This window comes from Physella acuta, unplaced genomic scaffold, assembly GCF_028476545.2.
Source record: "Physella acuta isolate Inbredline_101_S28 unplaced genomic scaffold, ASM2847654v3 ptg000462l, whole genome shotgun sequence".
Classification (NCBI taxonomy): domain Eukaryota; kingdom Metazoa; phylum Mollusca; class Gastropoda; family Physidae; genus Physella; species Physella acuta.
Window position 1 is genome coordinate 347,501 of NW_026731981.1, and position 17,684 is coordinate 365,184.

At 41.2% G+C, this 17,684-nt stretch overlaps 2 protein-coding genes across 3 annotated transcripts in view; both read right to left on the minus strand.

Moving 5' to 3' along the window:
- Positions 1–1,794, minus strand: part of LOC131943561 (perlucin-like protein) — a 7,283-nt gene extending 5,489 nt beyond the window's left edge. For both annotated transcript variants that reach the window (XM_059303744.1, XM_059303743.1), the window contains exon 1: positions 1,682–1,794. The gene's annotated coding sequence lies outside the window, so the exon portion shown is untranslated. The remainder of the gene's footprint in view (positions 1–1,681) is intronic.
- A 3,557-nt stretch (positions 1,795–5,351) lies between these two features.
- On the minus strand, positions 5,352–8,003 carry LOC131943582 (perivitellin-2 67 kDa subunit-like). The gene is made up of 2 exons (XM_059303792.1): positions 7,920–8,003; positions 5,352–6,131 (listed from the first exon to the last, which is right to left on the minus strand). Exon 2 carries the CDS (start codon positions 6,120–6,122, stop codon positions 5,457–5,459), a length of 666 nt encoding a protein of 221 aa, XP_059159775.1. The 5' UTR covers positions 6,123–6,131; positions 7,920–8,003; the 3' UTR covers positions 5,352–5,456.
- Between the last annotated feature and the right edge of the window lie 9,681 nt (positions 8,004–17,684).

Sequence of the window (17,684 nt, forward strand, 5' to 3'; positions counted from 1 at the left end):
GACAAACGGGGTGGGGGGTGGAGCTTCAGAAGTAATCGCAAACATTGAAAGGAAACGTTTAATTTTGGAAATAAAAAAAAAGAAGCTGAGGTAGCTACATGACAAGTTAACTTAAAAATCTGTACGCCATTACAAGAACCTTGTTAGGCAAGAAAACCCCAGTAGTTCTTTGAAGGAATAAAATCGGAAAGCTGTAACAAGTGATCCTGAAGATAGAGATCGCTGGGTCCAGCTTTTTTAGAAGATTTTAAATAGATCACCTACACCAACTACTCAAGATATACCACCCACTTCAGAACTGCTACAGATGGACACATGTCTACAGTCTAAGGCTTATGTCTTTGAAGCCATCAGCAAGATTAAGAATAAGTCAGCTGAGCCAAATGGAATTCTACCATAGGCATTTAAAACAGACCTATCTGCAACAGTGGACATGTTGTAACCATTCTTACAGAAAAATGTCTGAACAAGAACAAGTCCCTGCGAATTGGAAACTGATAATCTAGTGAAGATATCAAATAAAGGTGACATTTCTCAATTAAGCAATTGGAGAGGAATGATATTATTATTACTCCCTACAAAGATACTCACGAAAATCAAGATTGAGAAGCAAAAGGAGGCTGTGGACAAAAAATTAAGACCAAACAGGCAGGTTTTTGACAGAACTTGTTAGTTAACGACCGCTTAGCCACTATGCATCTCTACATGACTTTGTTGAGAAATAATTTGATAGTGTTGAGAGAGATGTTTTGAAGTTGATGAAGCACTATGGAATCCCTACAAAAGTATTTATTAACATTATCAAACAGCTATATACTCTCAAACTGACAGATTATCCACAACAAGTTGTCTAGCCTTTACCGATGAAAACTGGATTACGGCTTTTGCAATTGTTTTTTTTTATAGTCATATACGGCATCATGAGGTGAACAACCTAACGCCAAAAAAACTGGAATTCGGTGGACTCTCATTGAACAGCTAGAGGACTTAGATTTTGCGGATAGCAGCAGCCTCCTCTCACATCCTCAATAGTGTGCCTAGTCCAAGCAAAGCAAACTCAGCGAAGCACTTAAGACAGATTAACGATAAACGGGAGCTCCGACTGATATATAGGAAGTGTAGTAAGGAAGGATGGAGTACCAGATGAGGACATGAAAAGCCGTATCAGCAACACCTCCCGCACAACATGGACAATATAAGCTTTCCAAAATATTCGTTGCCCTACATGGTTCAAAGACTTTAAGAGTAACACCAGCTAATAACTTCTTCAAAATTTCATTAACAGGTGCCTCCGCCGCATATTCAACATCAGGTGGTCTGAAAAAGTTACCAATGCCGATCCGTGGAGCAAGACTGGGCAAGACCATTTTTACAAAGAAAAACAAAAACGCAAATGGGCATAAGCTGGACAAACTCTTCATAAACCAACAAAAAAGATTAGAATCCACAAGGATAGAGGAAAGTAGTTAGGCCGAAAAAAACAGAAGCAGCCTGAATGCCCAATTTGAAGGAATCGCCCAGAAACAAATACGATGGAAATATCTGGTTGCGTCGCTTTTCTCCATAGCGGTTTCACAGAAAAGATAATGATGATGATGATGATTAAAAATCAAATACAGGAAAATAATAAATATACACGATTTTAAAATTAAAAAAAATAAAGTTGAATTAAACGATTTACCCGAGAAGTCTGATGTCCACGTCTACTGCCGCACACTACACCCTACACCGTTGTGCTAGACTTTTTATTCCTTCTGTCTAACCCACGCACAAAATTCCTGGATTAGGATTAAAACCCACGCGTCTCGTGCTGCCTTTGAAATAAACACACCTGATTGAATTATCTAAATAAAAATACACTTAAGAAATTTGATTGTACATCAGTCATCTATCTCATATGTGGTTAATCGGCAGTGGCGGAACAACCATGTTAGCAGCAGGATAAAGACCAAGAGGCCCTGAGGTCCAGGGGCCCCCGAGTGTTTTAATTAAACTATGTAAATTATCTGGTAACTATTTTTTTCTCATTTCATTATTTTTAAGAAGAAAAATGTTCTTCCAGTCGTTCTCTATTCCGTCAATTTGAAGTCCATGGCAGGAAGTTAACATGGCAGGTTTTTCTCAGGCATCTTGTACATGTAACAGTAGTTGAAACGATGTGCAAATATATGGAGAAAGTGTATGAATAAACGTACCGAAAATGCTTTACTTTAAAAATCTGTGTTATCAATAAGTTCACAAGTCTAAGAACATAGGATTGGTAATGCAATTATGAAACCGTCTTAAAATACTGAGTCAGACTTACTTCTGAGACCGCGGCAACACACGGGGACGGGTAAGATATTGTATGGTTGTATATATATATATATATATATATATATATATATATATATATATATATATATATATATATATATGTATATGTATATATATATATATATATATATATATATATATATATATATATATATATATATATATATATATATATATAATGGCCACAGCCTTTTAATCCCACGCTCCCCCGACCGACACGTTACGCCGCTGCATATCGGGAAGAGATTAATCACTTTTTCCAATGCAGTTGGCATGTTTACAGCCAGCCATCTGTTTCTACAGAAAGCCCTTTGACAACTCTCTTCACCAAAGAGTTATCGATGTTATATTACTGACTAATAGCTTGTTTAATTAACTGGATGAATGAAATATTTGAAATAAAACACTGCAATAAAATGAGGAATATTAACTTCTTAATTATTTTGTTTTCGTCTCGTATTCTTTACACACACAAATACACAACCATTCCCCCCACACACATACATTATATATATATATATATATATATATATATATATATATATATATATATATATATATATATATATATATATATATATGTGTGTGTGTGTGTGTGTGTGTGTGTTTGTTTGTTTGTATATATATATATATATATATATATATATATATATATATATATACATATATATATATATATATATATATATATATATATATATATATATATATATATATATATATATATATATATATATATATATATATCGTTGTTTGTGTATGTATATTTATATTTATATATTTATAATATAAAATTAAAAAATATAAATTATATATATGTATATCTTATATATCTAAATAAACTATACATAGACTACACTTAATATAATGTATATTATATATATGTGTGTGTTTGCGCACGCGCGTGTGAGTGTAATTGTGTGTGTGTATGTGGGTGTGGGTGTGTTGGTAAAAAATCAAAGTAAACTTTCTACCCGCGCGGAAGGTAAAGCAGAGTGCACCTCATTCACCAACTGGATCTAGAAACTGCATTCTTTTCATAACGGATATTGCATTGGACCTGTGCTAGACCCAACAACGTCCTGTAGTGGACATCCACTCTACTGGACACAACTTCCTAATGTAATAGACCCCCACATACGACCTTATACACTGCCTTTACTGTAAAAGTTACTTTAAAATGTCTTTGTTCGTATTAGAAAGAAATTAAATCGATTAGCAATCCAACATATGTGCACTTGATCGATGTTGCGAAATCAAAGAATTTGTGAGTAGGAGTAGCGGGATTGTGTAACGCATTATACAATGGAGATGATGGTTTGGCGTCACGGGCGATCATACGCGACCATTTACGAAAGTTGATGTTTGGTCAGCTACGACGTTATACAAACGTGGGACCTATGGATGGTCAACTACAATCCCACACATATTTTTGACTATATCCTCACAAAAATGTCGCATGCATAGACTCCAACCACACACACATGAAAGAGACGTGTAGATAATCAACTATAGGGCTGGTACGTAGGTCACCAACCAGTGCTACGGCTTGATAAAACTTGCATGAGCCATAGAACTGTTTATTGACCTACTTACCAGCCCTATAGGACCTACACTCTCACACACTGTAAAGTGTTGTTCACCGGAGCCCTAACATTTATATTACCCGGGGTGCACTTGAGTTTCTAAAATGAGAACCAGCCTATGTTATTTTTTAAAGAGCTCTTTACAATAGTTTTTTCCCGGTGGAAGGGGGCGGGATGTGGCTACTGCAATCAATGACTTAACTGAAATAATAAACGGAGCCTGGTGACCAGTGAAAGTGTATTAGTTGCTTCTACTAGCAATCCACTGACCCCTGTAAGGTTGCTTTGGGATTTGTTCTTTAAGACCCTCCCACTCTTTTTTATGTTGTCTATTCGAACTTGAACACGTGTCTTTTCATTTGGATACCGTGTGGTTAGAACAGAACGTGTTTTCACTGTCGAGTCGAAAACTATGTTTACAGCTTGTCTGTAGTATGTCAAGTCTTTCACAACGCTGTTGTAAGCACACGAATACTTCGGGTAGGAAGTCCATTCTACATTTGACAATTGTGAGATAAATGTAACATACCTAGTTGACGTCTTTCTCACCCTAGCCCTAGCCCTAGCCCTAGCCCTAGCCCTAGCCCTAGCCCTAGCCCTAGCCCTAGCCCTAGCCCTAGCCCTAGCCCTAGCCCTAGCCCTAGCCCTAGCCCTAGCCCTAGCCCTAGCCCTAGCCCTAGCCCTAGCCCTAGCCCTAGCCCTAGCCCTAGCCCTAGCCCTAGCCCTAGCCCTAGCCCTAGCCCTAGCCCTAGCCCTAGCCCTAGCCCTAGCCCTAGCCCTAGCCCTAGCCCTAGCCCTAGCCCTAGCCCTAGCCCTAGCCCTAGCCCTAGCCCTAGCCCTAGCCCTAGCCCTAGCCCTAGCCCTAGCCCTAGCCCTAGCCCTAGCCCAAGCCCTAGCCCTAGCCCTAGCCCTAGCCCTAGCCCTAGCCCTAGCCCTAGCCCTAGCCCTAGCCCTAGCCCAAGCCCTAGCCCTAGCCCTAGCCCTAGCCCTAGCCCTAGCCCTAGCCCTAGCCCTAGCCCTAGCCCTAGCCCTAGCCCTAGCACTAGCCCTAGCCCTAGCCCTAGCCCTAGCCCTAGCCCTAGCCCTAGCCCTAGCCCTAGCCCTAGCCCTAGCCCTAGCCCTAGCCCTAGCCCTAGCCCTAGCCCTAGCCCTAGCCCTAGCCCTAGCCCTAGCCCTAGCCCTAGCCCTAGCCCTAGCCCTAGCCCTAGCCCTAGCCCTAGCCCTAGCCCTAGCCCTAGCCCTAGCCCTAGCCCTTTTACCAGGGGTTTATGAGGTGGGACTGACGTCTAAGGTTCATCTCTGTAAGAATTCAGCAAAATTAGGAAATACAATTTGCCTTACAGTATAGACTGTCTAGGAGAATCACACTTTATATTTCCATTTATATAACTTGTATACATTCTGCAAATATATAGCATTTAATAACATATATAACACTTAATACATGAACAATATTTTTTGAATTTATTTTCTCAAGTGATATTACAAGCATTTGATTTTTTCTAAATCAACAACCAAGATAATGAAATATCTTCAATAACTTTCTACTTGACTTTAATTAGAAGTCTTCAAGCCCCAGCTCATCATGCAGCCTCCCCTCCTGTCGTCCGTTTTGTCACGGTAGTACTCGGTCCAACTGTTTGCTTTGACGCACTGGCTCAATGGAGCTGTTCCACCACACTGTGCAGCGTCTCCGTCTGCTTCCCAGTTGAAGCACATCTGTACGCCTTTCATCCAAGTTGGGGAGCTGTCCGGGACTTGAATCATCCATCTCATCATACAGCCCCCATCACGTTTGGTTGTATCATCAAGATATTCAGTGGTGTATTTGTTGACATCAGCGCAGTAGGTTTTACCAGCATCACCCCCACATTGAGCAGCGTCAGACTCTGCGTACCACTGATAGCACATCTTCACTTTACTCAGCCAATCTGGTGGATTACTTGCAGAGGAAATGATCCCCCATTGCATCTTACAGCCACCAATCCTCCAATCCGTCCAGTCGTGGTAAAAAGGGGTCATTTGGTTGACGTTGGCGCACAGGTTTTCAGACACGTTTCTACCACCACATTGATAGCTGTCAAACGTCCCCGACCAACGCAGGCATAACTTGGTGTTGCTCACAAACCAAGCAGAATCAACATCTCCACGTTTCTCTCTTGAGAATGCACCACAGACTGACACCGCCACAGCAAACACGACTAGTATAGACTTCAACATGACCGTAACCTGTAAAACATCAACATGAAAACTAAATAAAAGTTATTGGATATGATTATTTAAACATTACTTTGATCCTGTAACTAGTAAATAGTTAAATCACTGTTTTACTGGTATGCCAATGATAAGGGTTAATTCCTTAACTTAAAGTATTCAGGGCTGCGTATGATGGGGAAAGGAAATTAATGTTACAAGCTGACCTGCGGCGTATCATACGCCGCTATTTAGTTGTTTTATTTTTTACTTTTCAGTACTTTATAGTTAGTGAATTCGACACTACCCTTCCTTCCATCCCCCCCCCCCCCCGGCCACCGTGAAAGTAGCCGTCCGTGACGACAGTTTACTGACGACAATGAAAAGATCAAGCAGAATATCTTACCTCTCCTTAGTTTCAAATCGTTTAAAAGCCAAATTATCTGCTCCTAATAGCCGTTACTATTATTCGACCCGGATCTACGATTGTAAACATACGTGGTGAACCTTAGCTCAACAGAATGGTGGGGGTGGTAGCTATATGCCTAGAGAGCGGGGGAGTAACGGTGTGCGTTTACGACATGGTCCCCAGGAAGAGAATTATATTTATAGATTATAACGAGATAGCTGTTACGTGTGAACAATGGAATGAGTAGAAACATAGAAAATGGTTCTAAAAACCGCAGCATCTGAACGATTGATTAATTCCTTCGGGGATCGAATGAAATGGATAAGCGCTTAGCCTAAGCCTTGAGATAGACATATAGAAATGCAAAAGTATACAGTGGGCACTTAATAGTTTATTTAAGACGATTTGGGGATGTAGAGTAGGGGTCACTAGGTGAGCGAATGCAATGTACTTTAATTGAAGGTGGGGGATTGGCTAACGAGGCACGACATCAACCTAGAGGTAACCCTACATTTTTAGGTAGTCTATAAGTATGGAGCTCAGGAATACAACCGGAAAGAACGATAAGACAAGAAGGAGTGTCATGTGAAGACGGGGATCACGTGAGATGAGAGATAAAAGACAAACACGGTTTATCTTAGACTATAGTCCATAAACCTAAGACTAGGCGGAATCGGGACCTGGCGTGTTGGATAAGAGTTCATCCATCGAAGAGGTTTACTAAACGCATAAAAAAGAAAATTACTATAGGGAGATTATGACAAATTGGCTAGAAATAAAATACAAAGTATCAAGTTCTAAATGTAGACTAAGCGGAACAAGGACTGACGTGAGTGTGCCAACCATACTTGACTTTAAGCACTTTGGAAATCTGTTGCTTTTAACGTTGTCAGTTGTGAATTGTACTTTACTTATACATGCTAGTCTACACAATCTACTTTACGGAAACAAAGTGAACCTGTAAACGCGATAGCAACATCTCTTCTTACATCAGGTACAATCATATGAGCTGTAAGGTATCTAGCGAGCAATTACTTTTCTAAACTTTTCACTTTTCACTCATTTGGATTGGTAATAATAGTAATGAAATATAGCAGTGGTTGGGTATTCTTTATTCTGCACTAACATCAATTAAATTGCTGATAAACTTTCGAACAATTTCCATGATGATTTGCGCGTTTTTTTGTTGACTGGGAAACCAATGACATTTAATTTAAAACAGAAGTTAAATGCTTTTTAAAAATAAAAGCTATTATGCCTATACACATGATTTTAAAACGCAGAAACAAACGATAAACGTTATTAGCAAATATTATATATATATTTTATTTAATATTAAAACTATTTTCTAAAACTCAATACAAAATTTAAACATCTTTTTAACAAAAATATAACTAGCAAAGTTTGTGGCATACCTTGTTGAAATTTTCTTTCACCACAAAGAAGATGGTATGAGATGATATTTAGAGACCCCGAAAACACGTCTTTTTATATATATCAGTACCGTTAATAATGGTAATTTTATTTCAGGATTTTCAAAGGAATTAAATTTATTATAATTCAGGTTGCATTCATCTCAAGCCCAAGCTTAATTAGTATTCAGTTTTTCTGCGCAATAACACGAAAAAAAAACACGTGACGTTCTGTGATGTTGAGATAAAAATTGTGTTAAATTATTTGATACCAGCAGAACTGTGAGTTTCGAACAATCATCTCACCAAAGCGAGCACAAAAGTCCCGTATGAATGATGAATAAAAAGCGATGGGTACTGGGGTGTGACGAGAATCTTTACAGGAGTCGAAAAGTTGAATTCATTACCGCTGTAACGTATCGAAAGAGATGGAGATAATAATGAAATTAGACATGCCAACGTGATCATAGGGGAAAAGGGGAGCAAAAGCGAGACGCATGAATTATCTCATTTTGTTAGGCTCGATTGTGGAGACTTAACATGAGATCTAGAGGGAGATGAGTGGAATGACATCTAGGTTGATGGGTCGAATGACATATGGGGAGATGGGTGAAATGACATCTAGGAAGATGAGTGTGATGACATCTAAGGAGATAGGTGGGGTGACATCTAGGAGATGGGTGGGATGACATCTAGGGTGATGGGCTAGATGACATCTAGAGAGATGGGTTGGATGACATCTAGGGAGATGGGCGGGATGACATCTAGGGAGATGGGCGGGATGACATCTAGGGAGATGGGCGAGATGACATCTAGGGATATGAGTGGGATGACATCTAGGGAGATCAGTGGGATGAAATCTAGGTGGATGGTAGGGATGACATCGAGGGAGATGGGTGGGATGGGTGGGATGACATCTAGGGAGATAGTTGGGTAACATCTAGACAGAGATGACAGTAGAGATGACAGCTAGAAAGAAAATAGGAAAATGAGTGTGATGACGTCTAGGGAGATAGGTGGGATGACATCTAGGGTGATGGGTTAGATAACATCTAGAGAGATGGGTTGGATGACATCTAGGGAGATGGGTGAGATGACATCTAGGGAGATGAGTGGGATGACATCTAGGGTGATGGGTTAGATGACATCTAGAGAGACGGGTTGGATGACATCTAGGCAGATGGGTGAGATGACATCTAGGGAGATGAGTGGTATGACATCTATGGTGATGGGTTAGATAACATATAGAAAGATGGGTGAGATGACATCTAGACAGAAAGTAGAGATGACATATAGGGAGATTAGTGGGATGACATCTAGGGAGGTGAGTGGGATAACATCTAGATAGAAATAATTGATGACATCTAGGGAGATGAGTGTGATGACATCTAGGGAGATAGGTGGGATGACATCTAGTGTGATAGGTTAGATGACATCTAGAGAGATGGGTTGGATGACATCTAGGGAGATGGGTGAGATGACATCTAGGGAGATGAGTGGGATGACTTTAGGGATATGAGTAAGATGACATCTAGGGAGATGAGTGGGATGACATCAAGGCAAATGAGTGGGATGACATCTAGTGAGATGAGTGGGATGACATCAAGGGAGATGAGTGGGATGACATCTATGGTGATGGGTATGATGACATCTAGGGAGATGAGTGGGATGACAACTAGGGAGATGAGTGGGATGACATCTAGGAAGATGAGCAGGATGATATCTAGAGAGATGGGTGAGAGGATATCTAGACAGAAAGTAGAGATGACATCTAGGGAGATTAGTGGGATGACATTTAGGGAGGTGAGTGGGATGATATCTAGATAGAAATAATGGATGACATCTAGGGAGATGAGTGAGATGACATCTAGGTAGATGGTTGGGATGACATCTAGGGAGATGGGTGGGATGGGTGGGATGACATCTAGGGAGATTAGTAGAGATGACAGCTAGAAAGAAAATAGGAAAATGAGTGTGATGATGTCTAGGGAGATAGGTGGGATGACATCTAGGAGATGGGTGGGATGACATCTAGGGTGATGGGTTAGATGACATCTAGAGAGATGGGTTGGATGACATCTAGGGAGATGGGTGAGATGACATCTAGGGCGATGAGTGGTATGACATCTATGGTGGTGGGTTAGGTAACATATAGGAAGATGGGTGAGATGACATCTAGACAGAAAGTAGAGATGACATATAGGGAGATTAGTGGGATGACATCTAGGGAGGTGAGTGGGATGACTTTAGGGATATGAGTGGGATGACATCTAGGGAGATGAATGGGATGACATCAAGGGAGATGAGTGGGATGACATCTAGTGAGATGAGTGGGATGACATCAAGGGAGATGAGTGGGATGACATCTATGGTGATGGGTGGGATGACATCTAGGGAGATGAGTGGGATGACAACTAGGGAGATGAGTGGGATGACATCTAGGAAGATGAGCGGGATGATATCTAGAGAGATGGGTGAGAGGATATCTAGACAGAAAGTAGAGATGACATCTAGGGAGATTAGTGAGATGACATCTAGGGAGGTGAGAGGGATGACATCTAGATAGAAATAATGGATGACATCTAGGGAGATGAGTGAGATGACATCTACGTAGATGGTTGGGATGACATCTAGGGAAATGGGTGGGATGGGTGGGATGACTTCTAGGGAGATGAGTGGGATGACAACAGATAGAAATAATGGATGACATCTAGGGAGATGAGTTAGATGACATCTAGCTAGATGGTAGGGATGACATCTAGGGAGATGGGTGGGATGACATCTAGGGAAATGGGTGGGATGGGTGGGATGACATCTAGGGAGATTAGTGGGATGACATCTAGGAAGTTGAGTGGGATGACATCTATGGTGATGGGTGGGATGATATTTAGGGAGATGAGCGGGATGACATTTAGAGAGATGGGTGAGATGATATCTAGACAGAAAGTAGAGATGACATCTAGGTAGATTAGTAGGATGACATCTAGGGGGGTGAGAGGGACGACATCTAGATAGAAATAATGGATGACATCTAGGGAGATGAGTGTGATGACATCTAGGGAGATAGGTGGGATGACATCTAGGAGATGGGTGGGATGACATCTAAGGTGATGGGTTAGATGACATCTAGAGAGATGGGTTGGATGACATCTAGGGAGATGAGTGGGATGACTCTAGGGATATGAGTGGGATGACATCTAGGGAGATGAGTGTGATGACACTAGGGTGATGGGTGGGATAATATCTAGGCAGATTAGTGGGATGACATCTAGGGAGATTAGTGGGATAACATCTAGGGAGATTAGTGGGATGACATATAGGGAGGTGAGTGGGATGACATCTAGATAGAAATAATGGATGACATCTTGGGAGATGAGTGAGATGACATCTAGGTAGATGGTTGGGATGACATCTAGGGAGATGGGTGGGATGGGTGTGATGACATCTAGGGAGATAGTTGGGTAACATCTAGACAAAGATGACAGTAGAGATGACAGCTAGAAAGAAAATAGGAAAATGAGTGTGATGACATATAGGGAGATAGGTGGGATGACATCTAGGAGATGGGTGGGATGACATCTAGGGTGATGGGTTAGATGACATCTAGAGAGATGGGTTGGATGACATCTAGGGAGATGGGTGAGATGACATCTAGGGAGATGGGTTAGATGACATCTAGAGAGATGGGTTGGATGACATCTAGGAGATGGGTGGGATGACATCTAGGGTGATGGGTTAGATGACATCTAGAGAGATGGGTTGGATGACATCTAGGGAGATGGGTGAGATGACATCTAGGGAGATGAGTGGTATGACATCTATGGTGATGGGTTAGATAACAATTAGGAAGATGGGTGAGATGACATCTAGACAGAAAGTAGAGATGACATATAGGGAGATAGGTGGGATGACATCTAGGTGATGGTTGGGATGACATCTAGGGTGATGGGTTAGATGACATCTAGAGAGATGGGTTGGATGACATCTAGGGAGATGGGTGAGATGACATCTAGGGAGATGGGTTAGATGACATCTAGAGAGATGGGTTGGATGACATCTAGGAGATGGGTGGGATGACATCTAGGGTGATGGGTTAGATGACATCTAGAGAGATGGGTTGGATGACATCTAGGGAGATGAGTGGGATGACTCTAGGGATATGAGTGGGATAACTTAGGGAGATGAGTGGGATGACATCTAGGGAGATGAGTGGAATGACATCTAGGGAGGTGAGTGGGATGACATCTAGGAAGATGAGCGTGATGATATCTAGAGAGATGGGTGAGAGGATATCTAGACAGAAAGTACAGATGACATCTAGGGAGATGAGTGTGATGACATCTAGGGAGATAGGTGGAATGACATCTAGGAGATGGGTGGGATGACATCTAAGGTGATGGGTTAGATGACATCTAGAGAGATGGGTTGGATGACATCTAGGGAGATGAGTGGGATGACTCTAGGGATATGAGTGGGATGACATCTAGGGAGATGAGTGTGATGACACTAGGGTGATGGGTGGGATAATATCTAGGGAGATTAGTGGGATGACATCTAGGGAGATTAGTGGGATGACATATAGGGAGGTGAGTGGGATGACATCTAGATAGAAATAATGGATGACATCTAGGGAGATGAGTGAGATGACATCTAGGTAGATGGTTGGGATGACATCTAGGGAGATGGGTGGGATGGGTGTGATGACATCTAGGGAGATAGTTGGGTAACATCTAGACAAAGATGACAGTAGAGATGACAGCTAGAAAGAAAATAGGAAAATGAGTGTGATGACATATAGGGAGATAGGTGGGATGACATCTAGGAGATGGGTGGGATGACATCTAGGGTGATGGGTTAGATGACATCTAGAGAGATGGGTTGGATGACATCTAGGGAGATGGGTGAGATGACATCTAGGGAGATGGGTTAGATGACATCTAGAGAGATGGGTTGGATGACATCTAGGAGATGGGTGGGATGACATCTAGGGTGATGGGTTAGATGACATCTAGAGAGATGGGTTGGATGACATCTAGGGAGATGGGTGAGATGACATCTAGGGAGATGAGTGGTATGACATCTATGGTGATGGGTTAGATAACAATTAGGAAGATGGGTGAGATGACATCTAGACAGAAAGTAGAGATGACATATAGGGAGATAGGTGGGATGACATCTAGGAGATGGGTGGGATGACATCTAGGGTGATGGGTTAGATGACATCTAGAGAGATGGGTTGGATGACATCTAGGGAGATGGGTGAGATGACATCTAGGGAGATGGGTTAGATGACATCTAGAGAGATGGGTTGGATGACATCTAGGAGATGGGTGGGATGACATCTAGGGTGATGGGTTAGATGACATCTAGAGAGATGGGTTGGATGACATCTAGGGAGATGAGTGGGATGACTCTAGGGATATGAGTGGGATAACTTAGGGAGATGAGTGGGATTACATCAAGGGAGATAGAGCGATTACATCTAGGGAGATGAGTGGGATGACATCTAGGGAGATGAGTGGAATGACATCTAGAGAGGTGAGTGGGATGACATCTAGGAAGATGAGTGTGATGATATCTAGAGAGATGGGTGAGAGGATATCTAGACAGAAAGTACAGATGACATCTAGGGAGATGAGTGTGATGACATCTAGGGAGATAGGTGGGATGACATCTAGGAGATGGGTGGGATGACATCTAAGGTGATGGGTTAGATGACATCTAGAGAGATGGGTTGGATGACATCTAGGGAGATGAGTGGGATAACTCTAGGGATATGAGTGGGATGACATCTAGGGAGATGAGTGTGATGACACTAGGGTGATGGGTGGGATAATATCTAGGGAGATTAGTGGGATGACATCTAGGGAGATTAGTGGCATGACATATAGGGAGGTGAGTGGGATGACATCTAGATAGAAATAATGGATGACATCTAGGGAGATGAGTGAGATGACATCTAGGTAGATGGTTGGGATGACATCTAGGGAGATGGGTGGGATGGGTGTGATGACATCTAGGGAGATAGTTGGGTAACATCTAGACAAAGATGACAGTAGAGATGACAGCTAGAAAGAAAATAGGAAAATGAGTGTGATGACATATAGGGAGATAGGTGGGATGACATCTAGGAGATGGGTGGGATGACATCTAGGGTGATGGGTTAGATGACATCTAGAGAGATGGGTTGGATGACATCTAGGGAGATGGGTGAGATGACATCTAGGGAGATGGGTTAGATGACATCTAGAGAGATGGGTTGGATGACATCTAGGAGATGGGTGGGATGACATCTAGGGTGATGGGTTAGATGACATCTAGAGAGATGGGTTGGATGACATCTAGGGAGATGGGTGAGATGACATCTAGGGAGATGAGTGGTATGACATCTATGGTGATGGGTTAGATAACAATTAGGAAGATGGGTGAGATGACATCTAGACAGAAAGTAGAGATGACATATAGGGAGATAGGTGGGATGACATCTAGGAGATGGGTGGGATGACATCTAGGGTGATGGGTTAGATGACATCTAGATAGATGGGTTGGATGACATCTAGGGAGATGGGTGAGATGACATCTAGGGAGATGGGTTAGATGACATCTAGAGAGATGGGTTGGATGACATCTAGGAGATGGGTGGGATGACATCTAGGGTGATGGGTTAGATGACATCTAGAGAGATGGGTTGGATGACATCTAGGGAGATGAGTGGGATGACTCTAGGGATATGAGTGGGATAACTTAGGGAGATGAGTGGGATGACATCAAGGGAGATAGAGCGATTACATCTAGGGAGATGAGTGGGATGACATCAAGGGAGATGAGTGGAATGACATCTATGGTGATGGGTTAGATAACATCTAGGGAGATGAGTGGAATGACATCTAGGGAGGTGAGTGGGATGACATCTAGGAAGATGAGCGTGATGATATCTAGAGAGATGGGTGAGAGGATATCTAGACAGAAAGTACAGATGACATCTAGGGAGGTGAGTGGGATGACATCTAGATAGAAATAATGGATGACATCTAGGAAGATGAGTGAGATGACATTTAGGTAGATGGTTGGGATGACATCTAGGGAGATGGGTGGGATGGGTGGGATGACTTCTAGGGAGATGAGTGGGATGACTTCTAGATAGAAATAATGGATGACATCTAGGCAGATGAGTTAGATGACATCTTGGTAGATGGTAGGGATGACATCTAGGGAGATGAGTGGGATGGGTGGGATGACATCTAGGAAGATTAGTGGGATGACATCTAGGGAGTTGGGTGGGATGACATCTAGATAGAAATAATGGATGACATCTAGGGAGATGAGTTAGATGACATCTAGGTAGATGGTAGGGATGACATCTAGGGAGATGGGTGGGATGGGTGGGATGACATCTAGGGAGATAGTTGGGTTACATCTAGACAGAGATGACAGTAGAGATGACAGCTAGAAAGAAAAGGAAAAACATCTTGATAGAAAGTAGGGATGACATCTAAGTAGATGGGTGGGATTACATTTACGTAGGTGTGTGAGATGACAGAGGTAGACGTTTCAGATGACATCTGACCAGATTGGTGTGATGTCATCTAGGTAGGTAGGTACGGTGACATCTATGTAGATGGGTGTGATAATAACTAGATAGATAGTTAAAATTACTTCTAGATATATGAGTTGATTGACATCTAGCGAGATCAATATGATGACATTGAGGGAAATGACCACATGCTATTTGATAATACTAATTGTGTGTACAGAAATACATAAACTTATGCGTGTAGACTGTGCTATAGCATGAAAGAGAGAACGTTTTAGAGTAGAGCCATTCTGTTCGGTTTTCATCCACATCCATCGCACCTCGTCCATCGTACCTCATCCATTGTACCTCATACATCGCCTCATCCATCACCTCATCCATCGCCTCATCCATCGCCTCATCCACCGCACCTCGTCCATCGCCTTCTCCAGCATCAGCAAAGATCCCCCCTCCCCTTATGCATACTTCAGTAACCATACTTTATTCTAAGCCAAAATTGTTCAAGTTAAGTTACCTTTCGAAGCTGACGTCCCATGGGGTATGTGAAGTAGAGTTCACAGATTTTAAAAGTTGCAGTTTGTATAAGAGAGGGAGAAACAGAGAGACAGACAGTGAGAGAGAGTGACAGTTAGAGAGACAGAGAGACAGTGTGAAAAAAAAAGAAAGAGAAAACAGAAAAGGCAACGATTTCATTACACCCGTATTGGTAGCTTGCATTTAGCATGGTAACTTGCATTTAGCAACGAAACGTGACGGGAGCGCCCATATGGGTCATATATTAAAAACCTTTTGATGTTAAATACGTAGTTAAACGTATTGCAACAGCTGACATCGGACACATCTATTACACCTTTTTTGAAATTCTTACTTTTCAACGTATGGACAGATAGAAAACTAGAGAGAATTTTAAAAATAGAGAAATAGAGAGATAGACGCGTGATATTATGACGACAGTGTCTAGTCAGATTGCTCTTGTGTGTTTATAAAAAGTTGAATAAACACCAACAATTGGAGCGGCAAATTAATTTAAATTGTGTCATCACTCTTGGAGAAATTGTTTAGCTTAAATATTAAATTCACGTTTATGTAAATAATACATTTACATTACGTTTGCATGTGGTCAATGAGAATTTGCTCTAGAACATATCAATCAATTTTTTTTTTAAATTCTACCGTGATTGTACTTTTTACAACAGTATATTAATTTTTACGTCAATATAATATCGAAAATAAAGTTGGCTATTTTCTTGGAAAATGATTTCAGAACTTTTCGTAAATTTAGCACTTAAATCAGTACTTTTTTTTTGGGGGGATGGAAAAATAATGAGGTAAATATTCAGCCCGTAATATCAATGAGTAGATTAAAGTTTGTTTAACCCTGTTTATTCATGTTTCTAAACATTAAAGAGATAAATCAAATAAAACCTTATACAAATTTTTATTAAAATGTATTACTTTTATAACAGAGTTACATACTGAAAGTGAAATATAGATATCGAGCAAACAGGTAGATACACTGAGGTGAAATAATCAAACAGCTAGAGGCTAGTAGGCAACCTTCAAACCCCAGCTGATTTGGCAGCCACCCCATCTGTTGTCTGTGTGGTCAAGGTACCAATCCGTTCTATTGGGTAATTTCCGTTGACCGGAAGTAGTAATTTACACTATTTTCGATTTCTCAAAAAAAAAAACGCATGTGTATTTATAAAGTACTAAAAATATATACCGCACATACTGACTGACCAAGTCTATTAAACCAATTATAATTGCTATAGATTCAACCTTAGTCATGAAAGCTCTAGTTGTTCGGCTGTTTTGGATGGACAATTTTTCCTTGCATAATAACGACTCCGCGTTATTAACTGACGCTAGCTTACAGAGACATCTGTTACATTACTGTATAGATTTGTGTATGTTTTGTACATTTTGCCGATTGTCATTGTTAATTATTATTATTTATTTTTTTGGGTGTTTTTTTTTAGCATTTTACTTTTTTATTTTTATTTTAAGATTATATGTATGTAAATGAAGTTGAATGATGACAAGTGCAATGAAATAAAAATAGCAACAAATGGAACCCAGTAGTTTCGCTTAAGAAGTTTTGCAAATAAGATTTTAGGCTATGTTTTAATCTAAATCTCTTTAATTTAATTTCGCCACTCTCTACCGAAAGTTTCAAGTGTCCCCCCCCCCCCCAAGGAAAAATGGCGGAAAGAAACACTGCATCTGTGTGT

What these genes read in the sequence shown, in the direction of transcription:
- LOC131943582 (XM_059303792.1), bottom strand. Translation starts at nt 6,122, where the DNA reads ATGTTGAAGTCTATACTAGTCGTGTTTGCTGTGGCGGTGTCAGTCTGT.